Source organism: Juglans regia, chromosome 2 (assembly GCF_001411555.2).
Source record: "Juglans regia cultivar Chandler chromosome 2, Walnut 2.0, whole genome shotgun sequence".
Taxonomy (NCBI): Eukaryota; Viridiplantae; Streptophyta; class Magnoliopsida; order Fagales; family Juglandaceae; genus Juglans; species Juglans regia.
The window spans coordinates 16,452,392-16,480,296 of NC_049902.1; the positions used below are offsets into that span (position 1 = coordinate 16,452,392).

General features: G+C 38.6%; 1 protein-coding gene, 1 long non-coding RNA gene and 1 pseudogene across 2 annotated transcripts; 1 reads left to right on the forward strand and 2 right to left on the reverse strand.

The window, feature by feature from the left end:
• The first annotated feature begins 838 nt into the window (after positions 1-838).
• Positions 839-2,773, forward strand: LOC108987158 (annotated as a pseudogene).
• Positions 2,774-2,833: 60 nt separating this feature from the next.
• On the reverse strand, positions 2,834-3,985 carry LOC118347738. The gene is made up of 2 exons (XR_004800904.1): positions 3,592-3,985; positions 2,834-3,188 (listed from the first exon to the last, which is right to left on the reverse strand). It is a non-coding gene; the product is annotated as an uncharacterized LOC118347738 (long non-coding RNA).
• A 22,270-nt stretch (positions 3,986-26,255) lies between these two features.
• On the reverse strand, positions 26,256-27,002 carry LOC108986953. Its single transcript, XM_018959768.1, has one exon. It carries the CDS (start codon positions 27,000-27,002, stop codon positions 26,256-26,258), a length of 747 nt encoding a protein of 248 aa, XP_018815313.1.
• Positions 27,003-27,905: the final 903 nt, after the last annotated feature.

Genomic DNA, 27,905 nt, shown 5'->3' on the forward strand with positions numbered 1-27,905 from the left:
CCTTCATCTTTTTGGAATTTTGTTCCATTCCGTCGAGTATTTCACTTATATGATCTACTTTCTCCAAAATCTTTTCTAACAACAATATTTGTTGTTTATTTAATTGTACTAACCCATGAAGAATCAGTGGCTCTAGATACCAATTGTAATGAACCCACTTGAGAAGTAGATGAAGAACACAGATTGATATTGAAGATTACAAGAGATGAAATAAAGAAAACGGAATTTAGAAAAAAGATAGCTACGGTTTGGGATGTTTGAGGCTCCCAATTCCTCCCAAATCAAATAACAACTGTTTCAAAGATAATTTTCCAGATGTCTTTACTGTGCCATTTCTGGCTTACATATGGGCATAGCCCATGTCTAACAGAACCAATAAAAAGGCAACTTGTGGACAGTAAAAAACAGAATGGTAATAACGGATTGCAACATAAAATACTATTATTGATCTAAATGGCCAGCTGTAGACGACAAGTAGTTCAGCTCCCTTAACCATGTACCTCAATCATCTGCACAAGAGTCTTCTAACACAGCTTGCTTTCATAGTTGTTTAATTGGGATCATAATAGGCAGTTTCTGTTTCCATTTCCAGTAGCAAGCACATTTCCTATGTCACCATTTCTAGTTTCTGTCAAAATTCAAGTGCACAACATACTATTGAAGGTAATTTTGAGGTATACGAGGTCTTTTACACTTTGTTGGTAATCTCTAGGGGAGGGAAATTGAAAATTAGTATGGGGTTGCAAGTTTCAGTAGATATGAACCTTGCTCCTCAACTGCTTGACTTTTTGCCACTTAAAGGTTTTTTTTTACTCTTTGATAAAGGAAGAGAAGGAAACCTTGTGGAAATGAATTATAATGAATAGGAAGCCATTGAGCTTCTGAAAGAACCCGAGAAATGTTCCCTAGCAAATAATATAGTACATCATGTCACTAAGAGGGAGAGTAATTATTTGGTTTGTGTGGTGGAGAAGGATGTTCTGCAAAAGAATTTGGAGTGTGGTGTGGAGAGTGGGTTTGATGTGAAAATTGGGCATGGTCTTTCTTCATGGTCTTTCTTCATTACAATGCTTAGATGTATCCTATTGCAGGGAGCTAACTGACAAGGGATTGTCAGCTGTTGCTGAGGGTTGCTGTGAACTGAGAAGCCGATATCTTACTGTCTGTAGATATGTTACAGAAGAATTATTACATGCTTTTTCCAAAAACTGTCACAATTTAAAAGAGTTAGGGCTACAAGGATGCTCTAATATAACTGATTCTGGACTCACGAATCTTGTAAATGGTTGCCAACGTATTAAATTTTTAGATAGCATTAAATGGAGGAGTGTTAGGAATGGTGGGGTTTTCAGTGTTTCTGAGGCCTGCGCTTCTTCTCCCAAGACACTCATGTTGCTGGATTGCTACAAGATTGGGAACACCTCTATATTTTCCTTGGTTAGATTTTGCGAAAATCTCAATACTCTTATTGTAGGTGGCTGCCAAGACATCTATGATGAGTCTTTAAAATTACTTGCTTCTTCTTGTAAAAATAGTCTGAAGAACTTATGGATGGATTGGTGTACAAATATCTTCGACCCTGCATCGAGCGGCATCCTCAATTAGTGTGCAAACCTAGAGGCTCTGGACATTGGGTGTCGTGAGGAGGTGACAAATGCTGCTTTAATATGTAGGGTAGTTGTTAATGTTGTGCATATTTGTCGCTTTAAGGATGTGATGCATAGGGACATTGAGCCTGATAATTTCTTGTTATCTATCAAGGATGAGAAAGCACTTTTGAAGGGCATGGATTTTGGGTTGTCCATTTTCATCGAAGAAGGAACGATGTACTAGAATATAGCTGGGAGTGCTTATTATGTTGCACCTGAAGTATTACAATAGAGATATGGGAAGGAAATAGATATTTGGAGTGCAGGAGTTATCTTGTATATATTACTCAGTGGCGTACCTCCATTTTGGGCAGAGACAAAGAAGGTGATTTTAAATGCTATTTTGCAAGGGGAAATCAACTTCGAAGGCAAGCCATGGCCACCTATTTCAGGCAGTTCCAAGGACCTAGTTCGCAAGATGCTAACACGGAACTCCAAGAAAAGGATTACTTCTACTCAGATTCTAGAACACCCATGGATTAAAGAAGATGGAGAAGCATCAGACAAGCCAATTGACAGTGCGGTTCTTAAGTATGATATTGAAGCTGCAGAGCACATACCACAATTCAATGAAGAAGCCATGAAGCTGGAATTGGATGGGCTTATTGATTTAGGTGGAGATAAATCCAACACTAACTCCCACCTCCTTACTTGGAATTGAAGGGGTAAGAAAATTTTGCACCTTACCTATTTGATGTATTGCTATTGAACCCTTTGATTGAGGACGAGAAAGAAATCTCGTGGATTGTACTGTTGGTGTCATGGTCTTTACTATAGATTTGACTAAGAGAGTACTTGGGTTGGCTATAATTCTTGAGTTACTGCTATCCTGAAAAATTTCTATGTAAGTAGTATTGAAGCTGTTCAACAATTTCAACTTTGCTCTAAACCTTGAGGATAAGGTCCTCCAAGGGGAGGAGATTATTATGATTCCGTCATGATGCGGAGTCGTTTGCTGGGGGGTGTTTTGGCATGCAACGCAGCGTTCAAACTTAACGGCAGGATCAAGCAAGAAGAGTAAAGGAAATTCTAGAAGCAACAGTTAGTTACCAGCTTCCTCATCGCATTGAACACGCGTTCTGACCTGATTCCAACAATTCCAATTATTCTCATTATTTTATTGCTTTCTGTTTTCCAAAAGGGAATTGTTATCCCATATATATATATAAGTAGTAGAATTTAAGTGGATGGAATATCTTTTGTCTAGTTGAAGATTCTGAATTGTACCGGAGGTTGAGCGCCTCGAGTATCTCTTATCCCTTTTTATCAATGCATGCTTATGACTCTTAGGAGTCCTTTTCACAAACATCTTTCAGGCGTCTGTCATTTTATTACAACAACCTTCATTCCATCTCCCATTCGTTTCATTGTTACATTACAATAATTCTCAACAGGTTCCTAACAGATGTCGGGTGCTTGTGACCTAAAAGGCTAAAACTGTCTGGTTTGGATCAATTAGTTCCATCGGCTCCAATTCCCAAGCAAATTGATCTCTGTACTCCCATCATGACGCTGCAGTCAATCTTCAAGCCCTTAACTCTGCGAACGATAAAATTAAGTTTTATAACTGCACGAGTTTTTTCTTTTTTCTTTTTTTCAGAAAAAAGGAGAATATGGCCATGAAAACCAAAAGCTTTGATTCTTAATAATTTCAAGCAAGTCTAGATCATCATGGGCAACATCAAATACGGGGGAGAGTGAAGAATTGTTCAAGATCAACCGGTTCCCAGTAAACCAACCAAGAACGAATGTTACTCTCATAAAGCTGATCAATTAGATACACCATCAGCAAAATCCATGGCAAAAATATCACGTTGCAATCCATGAAACATAATAATTGGATGTCTAGAGAACTATGGAGCGTTAAGAGTGACAAAAAAAAGGGGAAAGGAGGAATTTAGGAATATTTTGTGTGGGTGTATATATATATTGCAATCATTACCAGGTGTGGAGAAGAACCAGAGGATGATGGCGCAGAGCAGGAGCACGAGAGGGATGGCGTGGACGGCGAACTCTGCTGATCTGAGACGGGACCGTTCTTTCTTGGCCGCCTGGGAGAGGGGATCGTACGTTGGTAGTTGTTGGTCGGCGGTGTCAGAGGAAGATTGCAGCGAAGTCGACGAGAAGAACTCTGCGGAGGAAACTCGGGAAGCGCTTGAAGACCTGTGCATCTTCAATTCTTCCTGGTTTCGCAGAGAATCTAAGGAGAATCTAAGAAGGGTTAGATACCCTTTGAAAGAGCTTTCGGCTTATGCTTTGCTTGCTCTTTCCTGGGTCCTTCCAAGACTCGAGCGCAAGGTCGTCACAATACTCCCAATCCGCCACTTCTGACGCGGACACGATTTTGTTGACTTGTCCAAGGTCAATGCTGGGCGGAAGCCTAATACAAATTCATCTTCTTATATTTTTAAAATTTTTTTATTCATATTTATTGATCATTTTTAAAAAATATAAAAAAAAATCAATATATTAATAGTTACTTCCTTAACTATTAAGTAAAAAAAAATTAAAATATAAGAGGTGTCAAAATGAGGTGTCAAAGTATCATTTTCCTTTGTTAAATAATAAACAAAAATTCTATATACAACCGGTTTGCGTCCCCGCTGCGGCACCGTCTCCCATGTGGCAAACAAAAATATGACGCCGTTTTATTTTTGTTTCGTTTTCCTTCGAATTCGTTTCCTCCCCTTTCCCATTCAATTTCGTCCCCGCCCTCAATTTCTTCCCCCACATTTGAAGCCGCAGTCCCTTGCTTTGCCCAGAATCCTAATGGGTGTTGTTAGAAACCGCACAAACTTGTTTTGGTACTATCCCTTGCTTGATCTCATTCTTCCCCTTCTTAAGCTAAAGAGATATTTAACCAGTTCAAGATCAACCGGTTCCCAATAAACCAACCAAGAACGAAGGAATATTTAAGCTTGGAATAAAATGAAACTAATTGTAGAAACAAAAAGCTAAAAAGATTGCAGACTAAACTATCTATGAAGAAAATACAGAAAGTGAACAAAGGTTTGAACGCATGGTTTTAGACAAATGGATGAGAGAGAACCTTCTCAATGAATCTAGCTAGAGAGAGAGGGGAAGCAGGGAATTAATGGGGGGACACAGTGGGAGTGGGAGACTAGGTTTTGTAGAAGCATGTTGGATTGAATAGAATCTAGGTGCGAACATGAAGGACATGTTGATCGGTAGAATAGAATCTAATTATCTAGGCCCATCACTACTCTCCATATCGGCTATGAACCCGTCGTTTTCACCTCCTACTCGGGCGCCCATGAAGCCCTTGTTCGGAACAATGCCACCTTCTCGAGCTGTCCCTTGATCGTCCCTCTTAGCTCTGTTCTCAGTAATAATCGCAAGGACTTGGGAACATTGGTGGATCTCCCTACGGCCAGACTTGGCGTGTTCTTCGTCGTAATCTCAACTCTGAAGTTCTCCACCCTAACAGAGTGAAATCTTACTCTCTAGAACACAAGCGGATCTTGGGAACATTGGTTAACAGCTTCAACCAGTGTTTCTTGCATGGCGATCAGCCCGTTCGTGTGTTCGATCATATCCACCATGCGGTTTTTTCCTTGTTCATAAACATGGCTTTTGGCGATGTCAACGCTAGCACGATTAGAGAAGTTGAAAGCATTCATGCTGTTCATATTTTCAACCACGAGCAGTTCACAGTGTTTTGCAGGTGGCCAAGGTTGGGGAAGTTGCCGTTCAGAGATTGTTGGAAGAGGTACTTGAATATCTTGAAGAGTCAGGCTGAAATAATCTTGCCTCTAATCAGAGCTCGAAAGAAGTTAAAGTAAGAGGAAATCAAACTTCGTGATATCACTAATGGGATCGGATCCAAAGGAGTGGGAGAATCTAATGGATTTTTTTTTTTTTAATAATAGCGGATGACGGCAAGTGCCACACTGGGGACACAAGCCGGTTGTCTCTAGAAGAATTGAATAATAAAATAGTTCACCTGCTTTTTATTTTTATTTTTATTAAGGCTTGTTTCAAATTGCAGTCTTAAAACTATTTGATAGTCTTAACAACTTTTAAATGATGAAATTAAGGCCCCGTTTGGATTGAGAAATGATCTCAACTCATCATTACAACTTTCTCAAATTCTCACACAAAATGTAATAAACAATTTAATTTTTTCAAATCCCAAAACAATAATAATATTAAAAAATAATATTCTAACAATATTTTATTCAACTCATCTAAAACAATCTCATCCCAACTCACTATCCAAACGACACCTAAGTTGTTTGGGTATTACATATTAAAATATTTTTTAATTTCAAATAAGTTAAAATGTACGTTTGAAAAAAAAGTATTATTTTGATACTTTTCCTCAAATGTGTTTTTTCAGATAATGCGGAACTTAATTAAATTTTAAAAGAAATTTGTCAGTGGGGAAAAATACTCATACAAATTTAAGATAATATGAATGAACAGGAACTGTTGGATTTGACCATTGTCGACCCGAATTGGTCGAAACCTGTGGAAAGCTAATCGGCTGGCAGTCCAAATTTATAAAAAACAACTTCGATCGATTCGATTCTCTTTTGAACCTTGTTCAAACTGATGAGCCAAACGATATAATATATATAATATTTATTTTATTCTTATATGAAAAGAAGTCGTTTAACTTAAGTGACTTAAATATAGTCGTTTTATAATCTATGTTTTAGAAAAATAATAGTAATAAAAACGATGCGTTGTGTCATTTTGGGCTAGGGTTGAAGCCCTAACCTGAGTCCAGCTCCCCTCTTCTTCATTTGTTCTCCCCTGGGTCCCTCTCGCCATTTTTTTTGTCACGTCGGCTCTCTCTCATCTCTCAGGATTCTAGCAATTGCTTGCGGCTCTCCCCCGCTAGCCTTAGTTCAGTCCTGCTGACCCATCTCTCTCTCTCTCTCTCTCTCTCTCTCTCTCTCTCTCTCTCTCTCTCTCTCTCAGGATTCTAGCAATTGCTTGCGGCTCTCCCCCGCTAGCCTTAGTTCGGTCCTGCTGACCCATCTCTCTCTCTCTCTCTCTCTCTCTCTCTCTCTCTCTCTCCAAGCTTTTTCACTCTTGTCTCTAAGCAAGGATGGGGTATGTTACGATCCCACATTGACTAAGTATGGGATTAGTTGATGGTTTATAAGCTCCTAGGCACCCTTTCCTTGTAAGCTAGTTTTCAAGGGTGAGTTCTACCTAGTGGGTTCATAACAAATGGTATCAGAGCCACCCCACATCTAAGGCCATGTTGCGACGGTTGCAATCGTGCGGCACGGGGGGTGATGCCGGCATGGCAGTGTTCGCCCGGAGCTAGGAAAAAGACCTAGCGCACAGCCAGCCCGTGTGAGCGCCGGGACCGCCGTGGACGTCGGTTGCGGAGCGTGGTGGTTGTTACGATCCCACATTGACTAAGTATGAGATTAGTTGATGGTTTATAAGCTCCTAGGCACCCTTTCCTTGTAAGCTAGTTTTCAAGGGTGAGTTCTACCTAGTGGGTTCATAACAGGGTACACCCAGGCTATGCATAAATGCGAGGGGCTAGTCCAAAGTTGGGACTGTGTGTTTGTAAATTAAAGACCCACGGCTACGATTGTGGGTCTGCAAGTTCTATAGGCCACGGCCGTGGGCCATATAGATCTTCCCACATATGTTAAGATCTATGCATAGACCGAAACGCCATAAAGATCTATAAGATTTGTAACTTTGTTGAGACTTTTTGTTGGATTTGTGTAATCTTTTTATGTATATGCGGTTTTGGATTTGTAACTTTGTTGGATTGGTCATAAAAATGTGTTGTCTGATGGGGTGGATGGATGGTGGTGGCATCAATCCACAGAAGGATGTAGACGGTCACCCCACCTGCTCTAGGACAGGGTGCATAATTGTGGTGAACTGTGACGCCCCCAGACCCCGCTTGGGATTTGGCGGTGACTGAAGTATTGGATATGCAACACATGGCTATATACCCCTAGCATGATACTAGCAGTATGTAATGATCGCAACGGAATAAGTCATTTCATAAAATGTTGTACCTGAATAAAACTAATATCCCAACTTCATTCATAGCTTTAAATCATACTTCATAGTGATGGACTATCAAACTCCTTGTTACACTTTAACACAACGAGTATTATCTTCAAAGGCCTTTTACTAACAAGGAAATCATTAAAGTATCTTTCTAATATCTGCAATCTCCAAGTAAGTCATGACTAATTGCAGTCTTCTCTCTGGGGTCTAGCTCATCCTCGGCCTTGATCATCATCCTGACTAACTACTCCCAAACTTGCTAAAAGTTATACCATTCTGGAAAGAATGGTAGTGGAGGCTACCACAGTGAGATTTTAGGAAATCTCAGCAAGTTAACCAAAAACATACACAGAGATAACATATAAGCATGTAAGAGGCAAACTATGAGAATTAATGCATGAACATATTTTTTATTATTTTTTTTCGAAGAGCCAGTAGCCACATGTCCAGTGGCCCCATCCCAAGTTTATTAAAAATGCCCCCACTTGTGGTGGAGGAATACCGTAGTTACAAACCATATATCTAGGAGTTTACAAATAAATAACTAAAAACCTCCCAAATACAAACCAACCAAACCAAGCAAGAAAAACAAATAAACGCCGATCTAAAAAAGCCTATAAGAATAGAACTAATGAAACTAAACAGGCCTATAGAAAGGAATGCAATAAAATCTAAACAAGCCTAGATAAAAACCAAAACCAACAAACCAATAAAAAACCATAAACGGATATAAACAAACCTATAAACAAAATTAAAAACGAAACGAAGGAAGTCCCAAATAGTCAATCCGGATGATACCTTTTAAAATCTGAGGGAATCTTTGAATGCTATCGTATATTTCATTTTTCCCCATTTCTCCTTCTCATGCTAAAAAATCCACCACTTAGTTTGCTTCACGGAATTGATGTGCAACCATATAATTCAGCCACCTTAACTCCTTACATAATTCTTTCCAAAAATCCCAGAGATACCACAACGTGCACCTCCCCTTTCAGATCTACTCGACAACAATTTTTGAGTCACTTTCAATACTAATATTAACCATTTGAAGCCTTTTACACAGCATTCACCTTCCAAAATAGCCTTCAATTCTGCACCATTATTAGTGCCATCTCCATAATGAGTTAAGAAAGCCCTTTTCACCATGCCATTACTATCTCCAATTATGCCACCACCTCCCTTATTTCTCTGGTTACCACGACAACTACCATCGCAATTAAGCTTTATCCAACCTGCAGGAGGCCTAGACCATTTCACAATTTTTCTTGGTCTTGAAAAAAATTGCAACCAAAAATTCTCAAGGATAGCTCTATCATGTTCTGAAAGATTACAGGCTGAACAAATGTTGTCGCCCATTAATTTTATCCATACCCGCACGACTCGCCAAACCTGTTCAGCATTTTCAGACTTCCACGCCATTCTCACTTTACATTTGCTCTTCTAAAGACACCAAGTAATTAAACAAGGAATTAAATCCGACCCTCTTTTTCTAGACGATACATTTTGAATAATTTCCATCGCCGAATCAACACCAACTAAATCCCTTAATAGGTCAATATTCCAAGAATTATTCAGCCAACAATCACTAATACACAACTTGACGTTGGCAATATCTTGAACTCTTGCTGATAACAAGCCCGATGACAGCCATCTATCAAACCAGAAGGAAGCATTCCTGCCTCTCACCAAAACCTTCACATTTTTCATCACTTCCAATAAAATCGAAATAAATGATTTCCAAAAATGGGAATCCGTAGGATGGCCATTTTGTACTGAAACATGCTCATTAGGGAAATACTTGGCGGGGAAAAAATCAGTCCACAAGTTATTAACAGATAAAAGACGGAAAGCAAACTTCATATGGAGAGACTTTTGTATCTCTTTAAAATCTCGTACACCCAAACCCCCTTCCTTCGTAGGCTTGCACACTTTTTTCCACGACAGCTAGTGGAACTTCCTTTTGTTATCTGACACCCCCCATAAAAATTTTGCAAGAAGTGAATTTAAGTGGGATAAAATAGCTGCCAGAACATTCATCACAAACATCAAATGAATAGGCATGCTTGATAACACATGCTTTACAAGAATCAACCTTCCACCTGGTGAAAGTAGTCTGAATTTCCAACCAGCTATTTTCTTTCTCACTAATTCCACAAGAGTTTCGAATAGCCTAGTTGTCAACTTGCCTGAGTTCAAAGGAGCCCCCAAATACCTCACAGGAAAGTTACCTTCCTTAAAACCCATAATTCTCAACAAAACACTCTTCCGATGTGGTGCAATCGCCTTGGACGCAAATAGAGCTGACTTCTCCTTGCTAATATTCTGCACCGACCATTTTTCATATAATTGAAGCATATGCATAAGATTTTTGGTGGATCGTATTTCCCCATTAGCAAAAATAAGGAAAACCAATCCTCCCTTCCTCAAAATTTTTTCTCAACAGTCTCATCAAAATTTCCTCCATGACAATAAACAAATATGGAGAGAGAGGATCCCCTTGACATAAACCCCTAGTAGATTGAAAGAAGCCTTTAAAAGTTTCATTCATCATGATGGAAAACCAAGGAGATTTTACATAATTTTCAATCAGCCCACAGAACCTCTCTGAAAAATCAAAGGCCTAAAAAACCTTTAAAAGGAAGTCCCAGTTCACCCTATCATAAGCCTTAGCCATGTCGATTTTCACCATCACATTTCCACCGACAAATTTTTTTATTCAAAGAATGTAGCATTTCCTGTGCCAAAGTAATATTTTCAAAAATACTATGTCCAGGAATAAATGCACATTGTTCATGCAATACCACTTTATCAATAACACCTATAAGTCTGTTAACAAGAGTCTTGGAAAAAATCTTATAAGCCACGAAACAAAGACTTATAGGATGAAACTTATCAAAACTTGTCGGCTTAGGCACTTTTGGAATCAAAACAATAAATGATGAGGAATAAAACCTGGATAAAGGAGCACTCCTGAAAAATTCTCTTGCTGCATCAATGACATCCTCCTTTATAATATTTCAGCATGACATATAGAATTTGGACCCAAAGCTATCGGGGCTTGGACTGCTATTTTTGGAATAGAGAAAATGTCTTGTCTAACTTCCATCTCGGATAGCTCTGCACAAAGCATCACATTCTCCTCATCCGAAACTTTTTTCTCCACCAAATCTACCAAATTGCAATGCTCAGTTTCCGAAGTCTCTTTTAAGAAACTTTAGAAATAATTGTGATGGCCCGAGTTTTCGTCTAGGCTTGGCCCTTAGAATTGTTCTAGGTTTCCATGGTATTTTAGGAACCTTAGTTACTTTGAAAGGCCTTAGAAACCTTTGATATAGTGATTTAAGCCCAAGAGAAGAGTGGCTCTAGTTACCTTAAGGATTTCGGCCTTATTGGGAATTTAGGTCCAATGGTTTAGGCCCATGACCCAGTTCTAAATTTGCTAAGTGTTATGTGAGCCAATAATGTTTTGCTTTGAACCTAGTCTTGAAAGTGGGCTAAGGGAGAAAGAGAGAAGTGTAAGAAAATGCCAAGGGTTAGCTTACACGGCTATCTTAAAAAAATTGCTACTTGTCATTGTGTAAGAAACTTTCTAAATGATTCAAGGGAAAAAAGGAGCCTAGAGGAGACCAAAGGATTTTCGGCTAGACCCCAAATTCCCACATGTTTAGACCCTTTTTCTTGCTCAGCTCGAGTTCCAAGGGAGTTATTGTGACTCCCCCAGATTCCGCTTGGGATCGGATGGACATTTGAAGCGTCGAGACATGCAACACAAGGTTACCTGCCCCCGTTCATGACATATAAGATGCAATATTTCTAACATGCATATAGCATTATGCAATATTCGCAGCGGATAATTTTTTTCTTTAGCAATACCATGCACCAAACTAAAATATCTAAAATACTTAAAACATACTCCATACTTAACGACATACTAAACAACTAAGATCACAATAATAGTCCATAAGGTTGTGATCAAAAGAGTGCTGGAGATTTAACTCCACAAATACAAGTAGTAATCTGAGGTAACTATTGTAATACCATCTACGTCGCACTGTCGCACCGTCACTTAGTCGACCGTTTCCAGTTGGTCGATTCCCGGTTCTCCTTCAAATCGTATAACAAAATCTATCATTCGGGAGGAATGGTAGTTGGGACTACCATAGTGAGATTTGATTACAAATCTCAGCAAGTTAACAGAAAACTTCCACACAGGTTAATGATGCATGCATGGCAGTAAAAGCATGAATGCATAATCAAATCATAAGTAATCATAATATAACTTGACATATAACATAACATAACTGGCATAACTTAAACTAAAACTGAAGCTTAGCATGAACGTGACTTGAAACATAACATGGACTTGAAACATAGCATGAACGTGAACTTGAAACATAACATGGACTTGAAATATAACATGAACGTGAACATACATAATTTGAACATGAACTTGAGCATGACATAACATAAATGTGAACTTAGAACGTAACATAAACGTGAACATAACATAACATGAACTTGAAACATATTCTAGTCTCATGAGATTACCATGATTGCGTGAACGTAAACTTGAACATAACATAACATGACACATGACTTAAACGTGAAATGTATGAACTTGGAATCTTATTCAATAGACTTAATCATAAAGTGACCATATGGGTGCTACACAGGTCCCCTTGAGCCGTGTGTCCCTGCCGATTATCGCATCACATCACAGGTTTCTATACCAGCTGTGAGTGCGTTAATACGTACTCTACATTTGTTGTGGCCCCAAGTATTCTATGTGTCACAATTGCTGTGTCTCACGTAGTGTATGCTCCACAGTTGTTGTGGCCCCATGACTTATTTATTTGTGCCACACTTGCTGTGGACACACGTAACATAATGTGTGGCACCATCGGCGTTAGTGCCTGGCGCGCTCCGGTGACCAGCTAATTAGGCTCCATTCACAACCTGTTGACTGTACTTCGTCAATCCAGGAAATTTCACACCTATTTAGACACTCTAGCGTGAACAAAGGAGTTCCACTGGGATATTACCTCATCCTAGCGCTTAGGGTCATGATTGACATGAATAACTTAACTGGCATACATGACATTTCGCAACGTAACATAACATGAACGTGACATAAAAGACAAAAGTCCTGACGTAGCATAACGTGACATGAACATAAGATGACAGACATGGTGATAGGAAACAAGGTGGGCCTACTCTTAAAGATCCTTTGCAAGTTCCAGATGGGCCAATTATAAGATCAAGGGCCAAGAAGATCAAGGAAGCAATGCAAGGATTGGTGCAATCCACTTGAGATGAAGCCAGCAAGAGCCCAACACTGAAGATGGGTATGAAAGAAGAAGAACTAGCTTTGATCCACTTTATTCAAGCTGTGGAAGACATGACTTAGAGATACGGCCTATTGTTATTGGAGGCTTCTAATTTGGTTAAATGATTTATTTTATTAGTTTAGAATAAGTGGGCTTGAAGATGCTTGGCTCACATGTCTTATTTCTTATAAACTATGTTTTTGGGAAGGCCTTGTATTTTGGCCAAGGGCTTATTTGGAAAGTTACATTTTAGGAACTAGGGTTTCATCAATTTATTGTAGGAGTTACTGTAGCTGCGCGTACTGTAGCCAGTTCATCAATGGTAATTTTGGGTAAAAGGGACTTTATTTTGGCTAGTGTTTTGATTAGGTTTGGGTTTAAAAACTCTTTGTAGCCTCATTTGAGAGATTAGACAATATTGAATTTTATTTGTGTGTTGAGTTTTCTCCTCTTGTTCTTGATTGAACTCTTGAACTTATAAAAGGTAAATCACAACCTTTGTGGCGTTCCTCCTTTGTAATCTGGGTTCTTGAGACGGGTTCTTCAACGGGTCTAGATTTTAATATAATCTAGGTTCTTGAAACGAGTTCTCATCGGGTCTAGATTTTCCATCCTTGACTTGATTTTTGGCTTTCTTGGGAAGTTTTCAAATTGATTGTGGGTTCAAGGGAATTCATTCTCACGGGTTCATATCATTTGGTATTCAGAGCAAGGTTTCCAATCAGGTCTTATTCTATCTTTTATTTTTTGCATATTTAATTCTAGGGCTTCATTGTTCTTGGATTGATTACAAAAAAAAAAAAAAAAAAATAGTGGTGGTTAGCAGATTTCTTCACTATTGTTAGGGTTGCTGAAATTCATTGTTCTAGGGTTTGTGTTGGCTGAAATCTCTTGTTCTAGGGGCTGCCGTATATCACTTGCCCAAGGGTTTTTGAGTTATTGTTAGGGTTTTTCTCAACTGCTTATTCTTGATTGTGATCAAATCCGTTGGTGAAAGGAAAAGAAAAGAAAAGAAAAGAAAAGAAAGGAAAAGAAAAAAACATCGTGAAAAAAAAAAATCGTAAAAAAAAAATATTCGAGATTTTTTTTTCTTGAGCCTTATCATCAAAGGGGGTGATTCTAGTTGGTATCTTGTCTTATTGTTACTGTTTCATTCGTATAATTTCCTTGATTCACGTGCCATTTTTCTTTCATTCCTTCTGGGTTTCTCTTGTTCTTGTTTCTTGGACCTAATTACTAGTTGGGATAAAACAAGGTTGCTTTGTCTTGATTGAGTCAATTAGTTCTTAAAGAACTTGAGTGGGAAAACTCTTGAGGTAAAAGGCAAAGAGAGTGTGAGACTATTATTGGAAAAAACCAATTAAGAGTGAAACACGAGTGGAGTGTCATTATTCGAGTGTAAACACGTGAGGGAGTGTGTGAGGTTTACTTTTTTTTTGCCACTAACATCCTCTTGTGTAGCGCCTGATAATGTCTCATCAGAGTAGCACATCACCAAGGGGGAGAGCAGATAACTCATCCTTTGTGTTGCAAGCCATGCAACAACAGTTTGAGCGGTTGAACTTGGTGTTGGGTGAAGTGAGGGATAGGATGGATCATCAAGAAGCAGCGATTAGAAATCTACAAGGTGGGAGGGACAGGAGGCGACGTGAGCATAGAGTTTTAACTCAGTATGAGAATGAAGGAGATGGTGAGGATGAGGAAGACTTAGCATCTGACGTTGGGTCGGGTAGAAATAGAAGAGTTAGGCATGAAAGAGGATTTGAGGGGAATCTAAGGGGTCGGGATGGTGTAGATAGAGACCTTGGTAGCATCAAAATGAAAATACCACCTTTCCAAGATAGAACTGACCCTGAGGTTTATCTAGAGTGGGAGAAAAAAATAGAGTTGGTGTTTGATTGCCATAATTACTCTGAGGAGAAGAAAGTGAAGTTGGCGGTAATTGAATTCACTGATTATGCTATTATTTGGTGGGATCAATTAGTGACCAATAGGAGGAGGAATTATGAGAGGCCTATAGAGACATGGGGAGAGTTGAAAGCTCTCATGAGGCGGAGATTTGTTCCTAGCCATTACTATAGAGACCTTTACCAGAAATTACAAAATCTTACACGGGGGTCTAGGAGTGTGGAGGATTACCATAAGGAGATGGAGGTGGCGATGATTCGGGCTAATGTAGAGGAGGACTGAGAGGCCACCATGGCTAGATTTTTGAGTGGTTTGAATAGGGACATAGCCAATGTAATTGAATTGCAGCATTATGTGGAGATAGATGACATGGTGCACATGGCTATGAAGGTGGAGAGGCAATTAAAGAGAAAATGGACAGCAAGGTACACTTCGATTTCTAGCACAACTTGGAAATCAAAATGGGATAGGAATGATCCAGCTGAAGCAAAGAGAAAGACCGAACCACCTAAGGGAAAAGATGAGGGAACTAGCAACAAACCCAAGGTAGAATCTCAACCTTCATGGAATAGAGATATCAAATGTTTTAAGTGTTTGGGTTCAGGGCACATTGCTTCTCAATGTCCAAATAGGAGGGTGATGATTATGCGTGACAATGGGGAGGTGATGACTGAGAGTGAGGATGATAGTGATGAGGTGCCCGAGTTGGATGATGCTAGTGATGATGATGGAGTGGTATACCCTGTGACAGGTGAGTCTCTTGTTGCCAGGCGTGCTCTTAATGCACACATTAAGGTGGATGATGCAGAGCAAAAGAGACATAACATTTTCCATACTAGATGCCATGTCTACAATAAGATATGTAGTATGATCATTGATGGAGGGAGTTGTACTAATGTGGCTAGCACTACTTTGGTTGAAAAATTGAATTTACCAACCTTAAAACACTCTAGACCATACAAATTGCAGTGGTTGAATGATTGTGGAGAGGTTAGGGTGGATAAATAAGTGTTAGTTACTTTTTCTATTGGGAAGTATCAGGATGAGGTGCTTTGTGATGTTGTGCCTATGCATGCGGGCCATATTTTGTTGGGGAGGCCGTGGCAGTATGATAGGAGAGTGACACATGATGGGTTCAAGAACATGTACAGCTTTGAAAAGGAGGGCAAAACAATTAAGCTTGCTCCTTTAACTCCAAGCCAGGTCTATGAGGACCAACTGAAATTGAAAATGAGAGTGATCAAAAAAGGAAGAGTGAAAAAGAGATTGAGCAAAAAATAAAGAGTGAGAGTGAAAATGAGCATAAGAGAAAGAGTGAAAAAGAAAGTAGAGAGGTGGCTGAGAGTAAAGAAAAAAGAGTGGAGCCACAAGAGAAAAAAGAAAGAGAGTCTTCTGAGAGAAAAGGAAAGGCAAAAGTGAGTTTCTATGCAAAAGAGAGTGAGGTTAAGAGGGCTTTCTTCACAGATCGCCCTATGATTTTTCTTGTCTATAAAGAGTCTTATCTTACTCTTGATGAAACTAACCAGTCTCTTCCTAGTTTGGCTATTTCTTTGTTGCAGGAGTTTGAGGATGTATTCCCGGAGGAGATGCCAAATGAGTTGCCACCCATTAGAGGCATTGAGCACCAGATTGATTTTGTGCCCGGGGCTGCTATTCCAAACTGACCAGCCTATAGGAGTAATCCAGAGGAGACAAAGGAGCTTCAGAGGCAAGTTGAGGATTTGATGAGCAAGGGGTACGTGAGGGAGAGCATGAGCCCTTGTGCAGTACCAGTGCTACTAGTGCCAAAGAAGGATGGGACGTGGAGGATGTGCATTGATTGCAGGGCGGTCAACAATATCACGGTAAAGTATCGCCATCCCATTCCTAGATTGGATGATATGCTTGATGAATTGCATGGCTCATGTATTTTCAGTAAAATTGATCTTAAAAGTGGGTACCATCAAATTAGAATGAAAGAGGGTGATGAATGGAAAACTACTTTTAAGACTAAGTATGGGCTTTATGAATGGTTGGTTATGCCATTTGAACTTACAAATGCACCCAGTACTTTCAAGAGATTAATGAACCATGTCCTACGTGCATTCATAGGCAAGTTTGTGGTTGTGTACTTTGATGATATTTTAGTGTACAACAAGAACTTAAATGAACATATTGAGCATTTGAGATATGTGTTTGATGTGTTGAGATGTGAAAAGTTGTATGCTAATTTCAAGAAATGTGCCTTTTGCATGGAAAAAGTTGTTTTTCTTGGTTATGTTGTTAGTACAAAGGGTATTGAGGTAGATGAAGAGAAAGTCAAGGCCATTAAGGAGTGGCCAACACCAAAAAGCATCACTGAGGTAAGAAGCTTTCATGGCTTAGCTAGCTTTTATCGGCGTTTTGTTAAAGACTTCAGCACCATTGCTGCACCACTCACTGAGGTAATTAAAAAGAATGTTGGGTTTCATTGGGGGGCTAATCAAGAGAATGCTTTTGCCACTATTAAAGAAAGGTTGTGCTCTGCACCTGTGTTAGCATTACCTGATTTTAACAAAGATTTTGAGATTGAATGTGATGCCTCAGGAATAGGGATTGGAGCCGTTTTGATGCAGGATAGGCGGCCCATAGCCTTCTTCAGTGAAAAGTTAAGTGGGGCATCCTTGAAGTACCCTACTTATGACAAAGAGCTTTACGCTCTTGTTCGTGCATTAGAGACTTGGCAGCACTACCTATGGCCAAGGGAATTTGTGATCCACACCGATCATGAATCATTGAAGCATCTCAAGGGTCAAGGTAAGTTGAATAAAAGGCATGCTAGATGGATGGAATACATTGAGACCTTTCCCTATGTCATCCGTTACAAGCAAGGTAAGGAGAACATTGTTGCTGATGCTCTATCCCGGAGGTATGTACTTCTTACTTCTATGAGTGCTAAAATGCTTGGGTTTGAATATGTGAAAGACATGTATGCCGATGAGGCTGATTTTTCTAATGTGTATGTGGCATGTGATAAGGCGGCATTTGGTAAGTTTTACAAGCACGGTGGTTATTTGTTTAAAGAAAGCAAACTTTGTCTGCCAAATTGTTCTATGCGTGAGTTATTGGTGCGTGAGGCACATGGTGGGGGATTAATGGGACACTTTGGTGTCAAGAAAACTTTAGACATTTTGCAAGAACATTTCTTTTGGCCTAAGATGAAGAGAGATGTTAACCGTATTTGTGGAATGTGCATTACATGTAGAAAGGCCAAATCTAAGGTTTTGCCACATGGGTTGTATACACCCTTACCCGATCCTAGTGAGCCATGGGTAGACATATCTATGGACTTTGTTTTGGGGCTGCCTAGGACCAAAAGGGGTAGAGATTCTATTTTTGTGGTTGTGGATAGATTCAAAAGATGGCACATTTCATTCCATGCCATAAAACAGATGATGCAACAAACATAGCTGATTGTTTTTCCGGGAGATAGTGCGACTCCATGGTGTACCTAGGAGTATTGTTTCTGATAGGGATGTTAAATTCCTTAGCTACTTTTGGAAGGTGTTGTGGGGGAAATTGGGTACTAAGCTCTTATTTTCCACTACTTGTCATCCGCAGACTGATGGTCAGACTGAAGTAGTTAATAGGACTTTAACTCAGCTTTTACGCACTGTTGTTCATAAAAATTTAAAAATTTGGGAGGATTGTTTGCCATTTATAGAGTTTGCATATAATAGGATGATACATACTACTACTTCATACTCTCCTTTTGAAATTGTTTATGGATTTAATCCACTTACTCCTTTGGATTTGATGTCTTTACCTGTTGATGACAGGAGTAGTTTGGATGGACAAAAGAAGGCGGAGTTGGCGAAGTCACTTCATGAGAGGGTACGGCTTCAAATTGCCCAAAAGAATGAAAGAGTTGCTTCCCAAGCCAATAAAGGACAAAGGCGTGTCATCTTTGAACCAGGAGATTGGGTTTGGGTTCACATGCGCAAAGAAAGATTCCCAGCCCATAGAAGGACTAAGTTGCATCCTCGAGGAGATGGACCTTTCCAAATTCTTGAGAAAATTAATGACAATGCATATAAAGTGGATCTTCCAGGTGAGTATAAAGTTTCTGCAACTTTCAATGTTTCTGATCTTTCTCCTTTTGATGTAGGTGAAGATTTGAGGTCGAATCCTTTTGAGGGGAGGGGGAATGATAGGAACCAAGGTGGGCCTACTCTTAAAGATCCTTTGCAAGTTCCAGATGGGCCAATTACAAGATCAAGGGCCAAGAAGATCAAGGAAGCAATGCAAGGATTGGTGCAATCCACTTGGGATGAAGCCAGCAAGAGCCCAACACTGAAGATGGGTCTGAAAGAAGAAGAACCAGCTTTGATCCACTTTATTCAAGCTGTGGAAGACATGACTTAGAGATACGGCCTATTGTTATTGGAGGCTTCTAATTTGGTTAAATGATTTATTTTATTAGTTTAGAATAAGTGGGCTTGAAGATGCTTGGCTCACATGTCTTATTTCTTATGAACTATGTTTTTGGGAAGGCCTTGTATTTTGGCCAAGGGCTTATTTGGAAAGTTACATTTTAGGAACTAGGGTTTCATCAATTTATTGTAGGGGTTACTGTAGCCGGTATTGTTCATCAAGGGTAATTTTGGGTAAAAGGGGCTTTATTTTGGCTAGGGTTTTGATTAGGTTTGGGTTTAAAAACTCTTTGTAGCCTCATTTGAGAGATTAGACAATATTGAATTTTATTTGTGAGTTGAGTTTTCTCCTCTTGTTCTTGATTGAACTCTTGAACTTATCAAAGGTAAATCACAACCTTTGTGGCGTTCCTCCTTTGTAATCTGGGTTCTTGAGACGGGTTCTTCAACGGGTCTAGATTTTAATATAATCTAGGTTCTTGAAACGAGTTCTCATCGGGTCTAGATTCTCCATCCTTGACTTGATTTTTGGCTTTCTTGGAAAGTTTTCAAATTGATTGTGGGTTCAAGGGAATTCATTCCTACGGGTTCATATCACATGGCATACTTCAAGACATAAATGTAACATAGTACGTTTCATAACATGGCATACATGTAACATGCAACATTTCATAACATGGCATACCATATAATAGACAATATTTCTTAATATGGTGTAACATGTGACAGTGAATATTACGTGAAATGAAATACATGTAACATATGACATACTTAACTTAACATGACATACTTGCAATGTATAGGAATACGTGACAGAATATCTTGTATAACAGATGAATAATTCATGACAGAATAAATTTTGTGTAACAGATAAATATGTAATGAGTTGGCATGGCACATATGATAACATGCATACATACAATTTAGTTCCCTTACTTATCACTCATATACAGTAAACTGATAGTAAGTTAAAAGCTAACTTACCTCGATCGCCGCATTCTACTAGAATAAAGCGCGAAACACGAGGAACTGTAAGAGGGTATTCTAAAAGTTAGAAATTAATTACTAACAATTAAAAATGTGAAAAGATACAACTTAGAGTAAAATTACCATTTTACCCTTTATATGTGGGCAAATGACCATTTCACCCCTAACTTAAGGATTTCACATCCTAACTTCAAAAATTACTAAAATTTACATTCCTCATGTAAATTTTGTCCTAGACTCAAATAACAACTCAGAAAAATTTAAAACCAATCACAACTATGGAAACTCACAATGGCCCGAAACATTCACAGACCATTTCTCTTGATTTTGGTTGCAATTTCTTCCATATTCAAAACTCATGATTAAACCAAAATTTTGTAACAAGGATCTTCCTATCCTAAGTTTAAAAAAATACACTTAAAATATCCATTAAGAAAAGCTAATCATCAACACCAAACTTTTTGTAAAAAGATCCAAACTTTTTAACAAAAAGTAAACCCTTAAATCACAAGTTTTGACCTTAATAAAAACATCTCTAAGAATTCCAGAAAAAACAAATCTTACTTCTAACATATTCATAACATCATCCTAAGATCAACCATGCTTTAAATCATCAACCAAAGTCACCAAAAATCACAAAACAACACTTGGAGTTCTTGGTTTTTAAACTTAGTCCAAAACAAAAACTTTTCTCTCCACTAACTTTGATCAATCTCTTGATCCATGGCTTATACACATGTGATATTCAAACTAAAATATCTCATGGTTTAAAAAATGTGTCCTAAAGAAGATCCAGCCATCAAACTTAAAATCACATGGCTAAAACTCAATAAAACATGGATCTAACCCTAAAACATCATATCTTAGGCAAAAACCGAAATCCTCTTGCATAGAAAATCATATCTTTAAAACTAATACTAAATATCTTCGAAATAACATCCTAAAATGTATATAAGAGGCTTAGGATCATCATATAAAAATATCAAAGCATTTGGAATAAGATTAAACCACGAAATATTCAAGCTTTCACAAAACAAAAACTGTTTTTCAACTTCCAGTTTTCAAGTTTCTAACTCTAAGAAAATCTATCATCAAAAGCTTTATTCTAGCAACAAAACCTCAATAAAAATTCATAAATACATGTTAACAACACTCCATAAAATTTTCGGACCAAGATATGTCCATTAGCTTGGTCAAAACTGCCAAAACATAACATACTCTCCAGTTTCATGCCCAGAAAGACGTTTCTATGGTTAAAAATACTTTTGACCGATCAAATGAGAATGGAATGAGACTAAGAAGATATCCACGGAAACTAGACTCAAAGATGAACAACTTATGTGAAAGAATTATCATGCACAAATACTTACAAAGGGTCGTAAATGGCCACGCAAGAAGACCCAGAAATCTGCCCGAGAGAGCTCTTTTGGGTTACTCTCTAAGAACGGGGGGAAAAGAAGTGATAAAATAGAATGAAAAGTGCCTTGCACGACTATAGACTACTGGAGGGGGAAGTTGTGGGCTGGAATGACCCTTGATTGGAGGTGGCTATGTGACATAAAGTGGAGAATAGTGAGGGCCAAAGATTGCCTGCAGCAGCTGTGAAAGATGGAGGTTGATGGAGTGGATTTCTCCTTCACATCAAGGCACTATTGGGTGCAGCCAATGGCAGTGGATGGTATGCCGTGTGGGAGAGGAAACTTCTCCAAGAAGCTTTGCCAAGGTGGCCAATTTCGTGGGCCTTGGTGGGCCCCACCAAGTGGGCTTCAATTTGGGGTTTAAAGGGGGTTTGGTTAGGGTTTGAGATGCTATCAAGCCTAAAACCAATTTTTCTTGGCCCAATCAAATTTCCAAGGTTTAAAAGGTTGGATAATGATGTCATAACAAGGATTTGATTAATTAATAGCATATGGAAGTGATTTAATCAAGTGATTAAACACAATGCTAGAAATCGGGTTAAAAAAGGTTTGGAGACCAACTTTAGGGTTTGAGAAAACCGTTTAGGGTTTTGGTTTCAACCAAACTTTTGGGATTTCAATTGGATTCCAACCATTTAGAGTTTTTCTAGGGTTGAAACCCTCTTTGGTTTGGCATAATTTGGTTGATCAGATAAAACAAAGTTTTACTTAGGTGACATGATGTCACACCTTGACTTCCTTCACAAATCCATCTAATGGTTCCTCTTTGTACCAAGTCTCTAATATTATTCACTATGTGTGGCTAAGATCTTGCCAAGTGTCCAAATAAAACACCTCCAACCTAATTTGGACATTTCACACAGTGATTTTGAAAACACTGCATTAGGTGCGCTTATCGAGGTTACTATTCACTCAAAAAATTCATAATAAACTTAGTACTAAAAAATTCTAAATATTCATATTAACCTATAGTGAAAATCGTTTAACAAAATTCAACCCCGAAGTGCACCTAAAAATAATTTCACAATTTTCAACAGACATTTCGTCCGGAATTATGAAAATAAGCTATTGCACCACAAAATCCTAAATAATCCACTGAGTCTAATGGCGTAGACCATAAAGCATTCTAACACTTCTAACTATCTCAAATAATTAAACTCATATTTCTAGCACCATAGTGAGTGATAACACTGACTATGTTGACAGACTATAACTTGTGCGATTGGTCGATTCGTAAAAATTTATGGGATTTTCATGAGATTCCTAAAGTCAATAGAAATTCTACCAATGAGTTTCTAGTAGGTTGTTACAGTTATATTGGAAAGATGAGCTTAGGGAAGTGAAATGGGATTTTTTATAGGAGTTTTGCATGGGAAACCGAATAGAGGTTTATGGGATTTTGAAATTTAGTCAGATAATGCCAAGTGTCAAGCATGCATGGAGTTTCTAGAAGGATATGTGAAAAGACATTTGGATTGAAGGACAAGAATACCCTTAGAAATTCGGCTAGCAGACTCCCAAACACTATGTGCCTTTGCCACTTGTCACCTAGGCTAAATTGGACCAATAGAACATGAAAGGTCACCTAGGGAAGGAGTATTGGAAGATGAAACATCATCTTTGGAAAGGAAGAAAGAGGTGGACGGCTAAGCCATGGCATATGTCTTTTGCCACTTGTCATCCATGCAATAGATTACTAGCTTGGGAAAAACAAGAGTCACATGATGTTTTACCATGTTACCCTTAAAAGAAACACTCAATTGTTTGAAGAAAGGAAGGGCATACAGGGGAGAGAAGAGTAATTTAGACAAGGGAAGAGAGCCTACATGCCAACCCCAATTACACCAATGCAATCCATCTAGGGAATTCCAAGAGGTGGTTTCGGCCAAAGTGAAAAGAGGAAGGAAATATTTGCCACTTGTCTTACATGCATTGGTTTTCAATCACCAATGAGGGAATGAGGAGTTTTCTATAAAAGGGGAGGAAGACCACACTCCCAAAGGCTTATTCTTTAGTAAAATTCAAAATTTTCATGCTCTTACCCTCTTCATACAACTCTCTCATATTTTCTTGAAGAATCTCTCACTTTCTTATACTTTCTCCTCAACCAAACAAGAAGCTTTTCTTATCTCGAGGAGATTTCGGCACACTAAGTCTAGCCAAGGTAAGAATTGGTTTTTCCTTCGAAACTTCACACACACATCACTTGCTTAACCCGAAAATGAGATTCAAATCTCATTTGGACAATGTGGAAGATAGAACACCCACTTTTCTTGTGATTTCTTGAAGATGGTTTAAGGTTCTTAAGAAACCTTAGAAGCTGGATAAAGAGAAGAGTTTATCCTCCATATTTTTTTTTCGGCCACTACCCATATCTTTGGTTATTTTAGGGTTTTCTTTACTTTAAGAATGAATTGAAGAAGTTTTTACCCGCAAAACCCTAGAATCCGAATAGATATAGACAAGTTTTGCTCTAGAAATCTACACATACACTCAAGAACCTAAGCTGAGGTTTTTAGTTGCTTTTCTAATGAGGAATGTTTGGATTTACAGCTTGCTAATATTGCTATACATGGATTTTTTTGTAAGTATACACTCAGCCTACTCTTGGTTAACACTTGTATATGATTATGTAAATCTTTTCATTACCATGTTTGTCTTGGTTGCTATTTCTTTATTGTTTGTTGATTATGTTACTATGATCTTATATCCTTGTATATGTTTCGGTTTTCACATGTTTATGAATGATGGAATGTGTATCATGATATTTCTGCCATACTATGTCTTGAATGATTTGGATCTTGGTCAAATGTTATGATTTCATGCTTTGTTTTACTAAACTATGATTTCTATGATAATTGCTTGAAGTTTGGATCATGTTTATGTTGTGATGAATCTTCATGTTTTTATGCCCATGAGTTTCGGCCTAAGCAAGATTTTATAGTTGTATGCCCATGTTTTTATATCTATCATGGTTTATATGATTATGCTATGAAATGAATATGTTATGCTTGGTTGTTTCACGCACGACATCTCATATGTCATGCATAAGTAAGCATGGTTAAGTCTCATGTCACATGCATTTAGGAAAGAAATGTTTTTCAAAGAAGTGTTTTTAAAGAAGTTCTTTCAAAAGTATCTTCAAAGGAAAATGTTTCAAAGAAAATTTTTATCACGACCCCAAGTGCTATGGCGGGGGAATGTCCTAGTGGAACTCCTCTGTCCACTTTGGAGTGTTTAATAATGGAATGGTAACCCCTGAGTCGATGAAGAATAGTCGACGAGTCTCGAATGGATTCTTTTTAAAGAATACAGGAGCGACGATGCACCTAACGCTAGTGGGTGCATAAGGCATGTAACCCGACGAAGTAAGGTTGAGTTATTATAATTCTTTATTTATGGCGAATTCATCACAGTGTACGGACCGTTGATGGTGCAGTAACTAGCAGAAACACGTGGTGCAAGGAGGGGAGCCATGTTGTATCCACCCTTTGAACAAGTATAAGAGCTCATATGATAAGGATCACTCGATGAAAATCTTGTGATATGTTCTGATAAGAAAAGTTCTGAATAAGATCACGTGAATAAGAAAAAGTTAAGAAGTTTTTATGTAAAGTTTAAGTCTCTGTTAGAAGTTTTTTTGCAAATGGTCAAGTGCATAAGTTAAGTTCTGGTTAAGGCATAAGTACTCAAGTACATGTCCATGCACGCATATCATGATATACTTTTTGTATGCTTGTATTAACTGTGGTATGTTGTGTGATTTCTTGTTGAGATTTTTCAAAATCTCATTGTGATAGTTTCCACTACCATTCCCCAACTTGAATGGTAGAGGTTGTAACAGGTACCCCAGACACCCAGGAAATATGAACCAGGACAATTCTTTGATAGAAGACGAGTTTACTATTCAGGCTCGTCAAGATTACACTGCGGATGTACTAATTCACATGACCAAGTTACTCAGGGAGATCTTACATAGTATTAGTGAGTCAGAGATTAACGCTACGATCTATCAACCCTTTAAGAACTTGAAGTTTTGGTGGAACATGGACCAGTTGTCTACATATTTAGAGCGAGCCTCTAAGGCTTCGGTTGACGCGAAGGCAGTAGCAAAGGATTTAGGTCTGTTACCACCCAAGCCTTGGCGATTCATGGGGTCTTTTCGTGTCTATCTCCCGATGGGACGATGGTTATGAAGAATACAGGAGTTTAAACTTCTTGTGAAAAAAAAAGAAGACATCAATGTTTATGGCCAACTTTTGTGGATTCATGTCTGTTTTGTGGGAATCCCGTGTTTTAGAAACTTTAAAATTATATTTCATACTTTTGGGATATTTTGCCTTTAAGGCTATATGTTTATGTTTTGGGACAATGTTTTGGGTTATGATATTGGTTTATGGTGCCATGTGCTTTGCAATTACTTATTGCATTGCCTAGTTATCCGACTTTTATAATTTTTCCACTACATCGTTATTGCTTATTGCTAGTGTACTTAGGTGTATAGCATTTTATCTGTCATGTACGAGGGGTGTGTTGCCTTTTGTTACATGTCTCGGCATCTCAGTCACCGTCCAATCCCAAGCGGGGGCTGGGGGTGCCACAATAATTCTCAGCACCATTGTGTACCGCTTTAGCATTTTCCAGGATCCGACCATCTGAAAGTACCATCTTCTTAATCATGCCCTTTTGGCATCGTTGGTTAATGACTGAATGAAAGAAGGTAAAATTTTGATCTCCTTCTATCAACCAATTTTTCTTAGCAATTTGACCCAAGCGAGTGGCTTCCCTCTTCTCCCACAATTCCAGCTCAATTTTTGTCACTAAAAAGTCTACCTCAATCTCCTCAGAAAACTCTGACTGAAGTTGATTCTCCAAGACTTCCATTCTCTCCTCAAGGGCTCTTATATTACCTTCCACTCTTCCAAAAATATTTTTGTTCCAGGCACGAAGGGCTACCTTTGTTCCTTTTAATCTGATAGCAAGCTTCATAAGTCCCGTCGTTTGATCCGGTGTACTCCAAACTTCCTTCACAAAAGGCAAGAAATCATTATGCAAACACCACATATTGAGAAAACGAAATGGAGAAGGACTGTAAGTGGTAAACAGCAAATCGGAATAAACCACCAGCGGACAGTGATATGATGATTTGCGATTAAGGTATTTATATTGAGCTGATTGGAAACGGGCTGAAAAAGAATTATTAATGAGCACTCTATCAAGTTTTGCCCAACTTCTAGAAGCCCCTACATGCCCATTGCAACATGACATACGTTGCCCTGAACAAGATAAATCAATGAGGCCACACATGTCTATACAATATTAAACTCTGTCATAAAAATAAGAGGCCATGGATGACTACCAATTCTCTCAGAGTCTGTTCTAATCGCATTAAAATCTCCCAATACGAGCCATGGCTGATCAGTCATTTGCCTCTCATCTAATTCTTGCCACTTCTCTCCACATAAGAGCACTTAGAATAAACAAAAGTGACCAAGGTTTTTTGCCCATCCAACACAACCCACCCAGAAATGGATTGAGTCGAGCACACCAGCACTTCCAAAAATATTAGGGTCATTCCAAAAAAGCCACAACTTCCCACCTTTCACTTCACTTCATTCGAAATATGAAAGTTATAATTCATATTAAGAAAATTCCCAGAACATACATGCGATCTTTAGCAAGAAATGGCTCCGAAATAGCAAACAAATTAGCCTTGAATTTTTGAGAAACTTTTTCAACCTTCCTCTAGACCTGCCCATTCCTTTGATATTCCAGAAGAAAATAGTATCACTCATAAATTTAATTTTTGAGAGCGGGTATGCACCCGTTGAGACTTCCTCACCAATTTTTTCTCACAGGCATCCAATTATTTTGATTTTATAGCAGTTGAATGTCTTTCCCCATCCGACTCATACAATTTTTCTTTCCCCATCATGACTAGAATTTCTCCCTCCTCTATCTCCGATGAATATAGCCTAAGGCTAATTCCCCTTGATGAATGTCTCTGCCCGAATCATCAAAATCATTTTCAGCTTCAATATCCTCAGTCTGCACTTGGCCTGCAACTACACTTGGGTTAGCCTCATTTTCCTCATCATGCCATACTTCCTCACACTCCTCATCATGTTCCCTCTGAATAGTTGTATCCATATGTTGACAACACTCTACCTCTTCTAGTTGTTTCCCTTCTCTCTATTTTATCACTTCAAC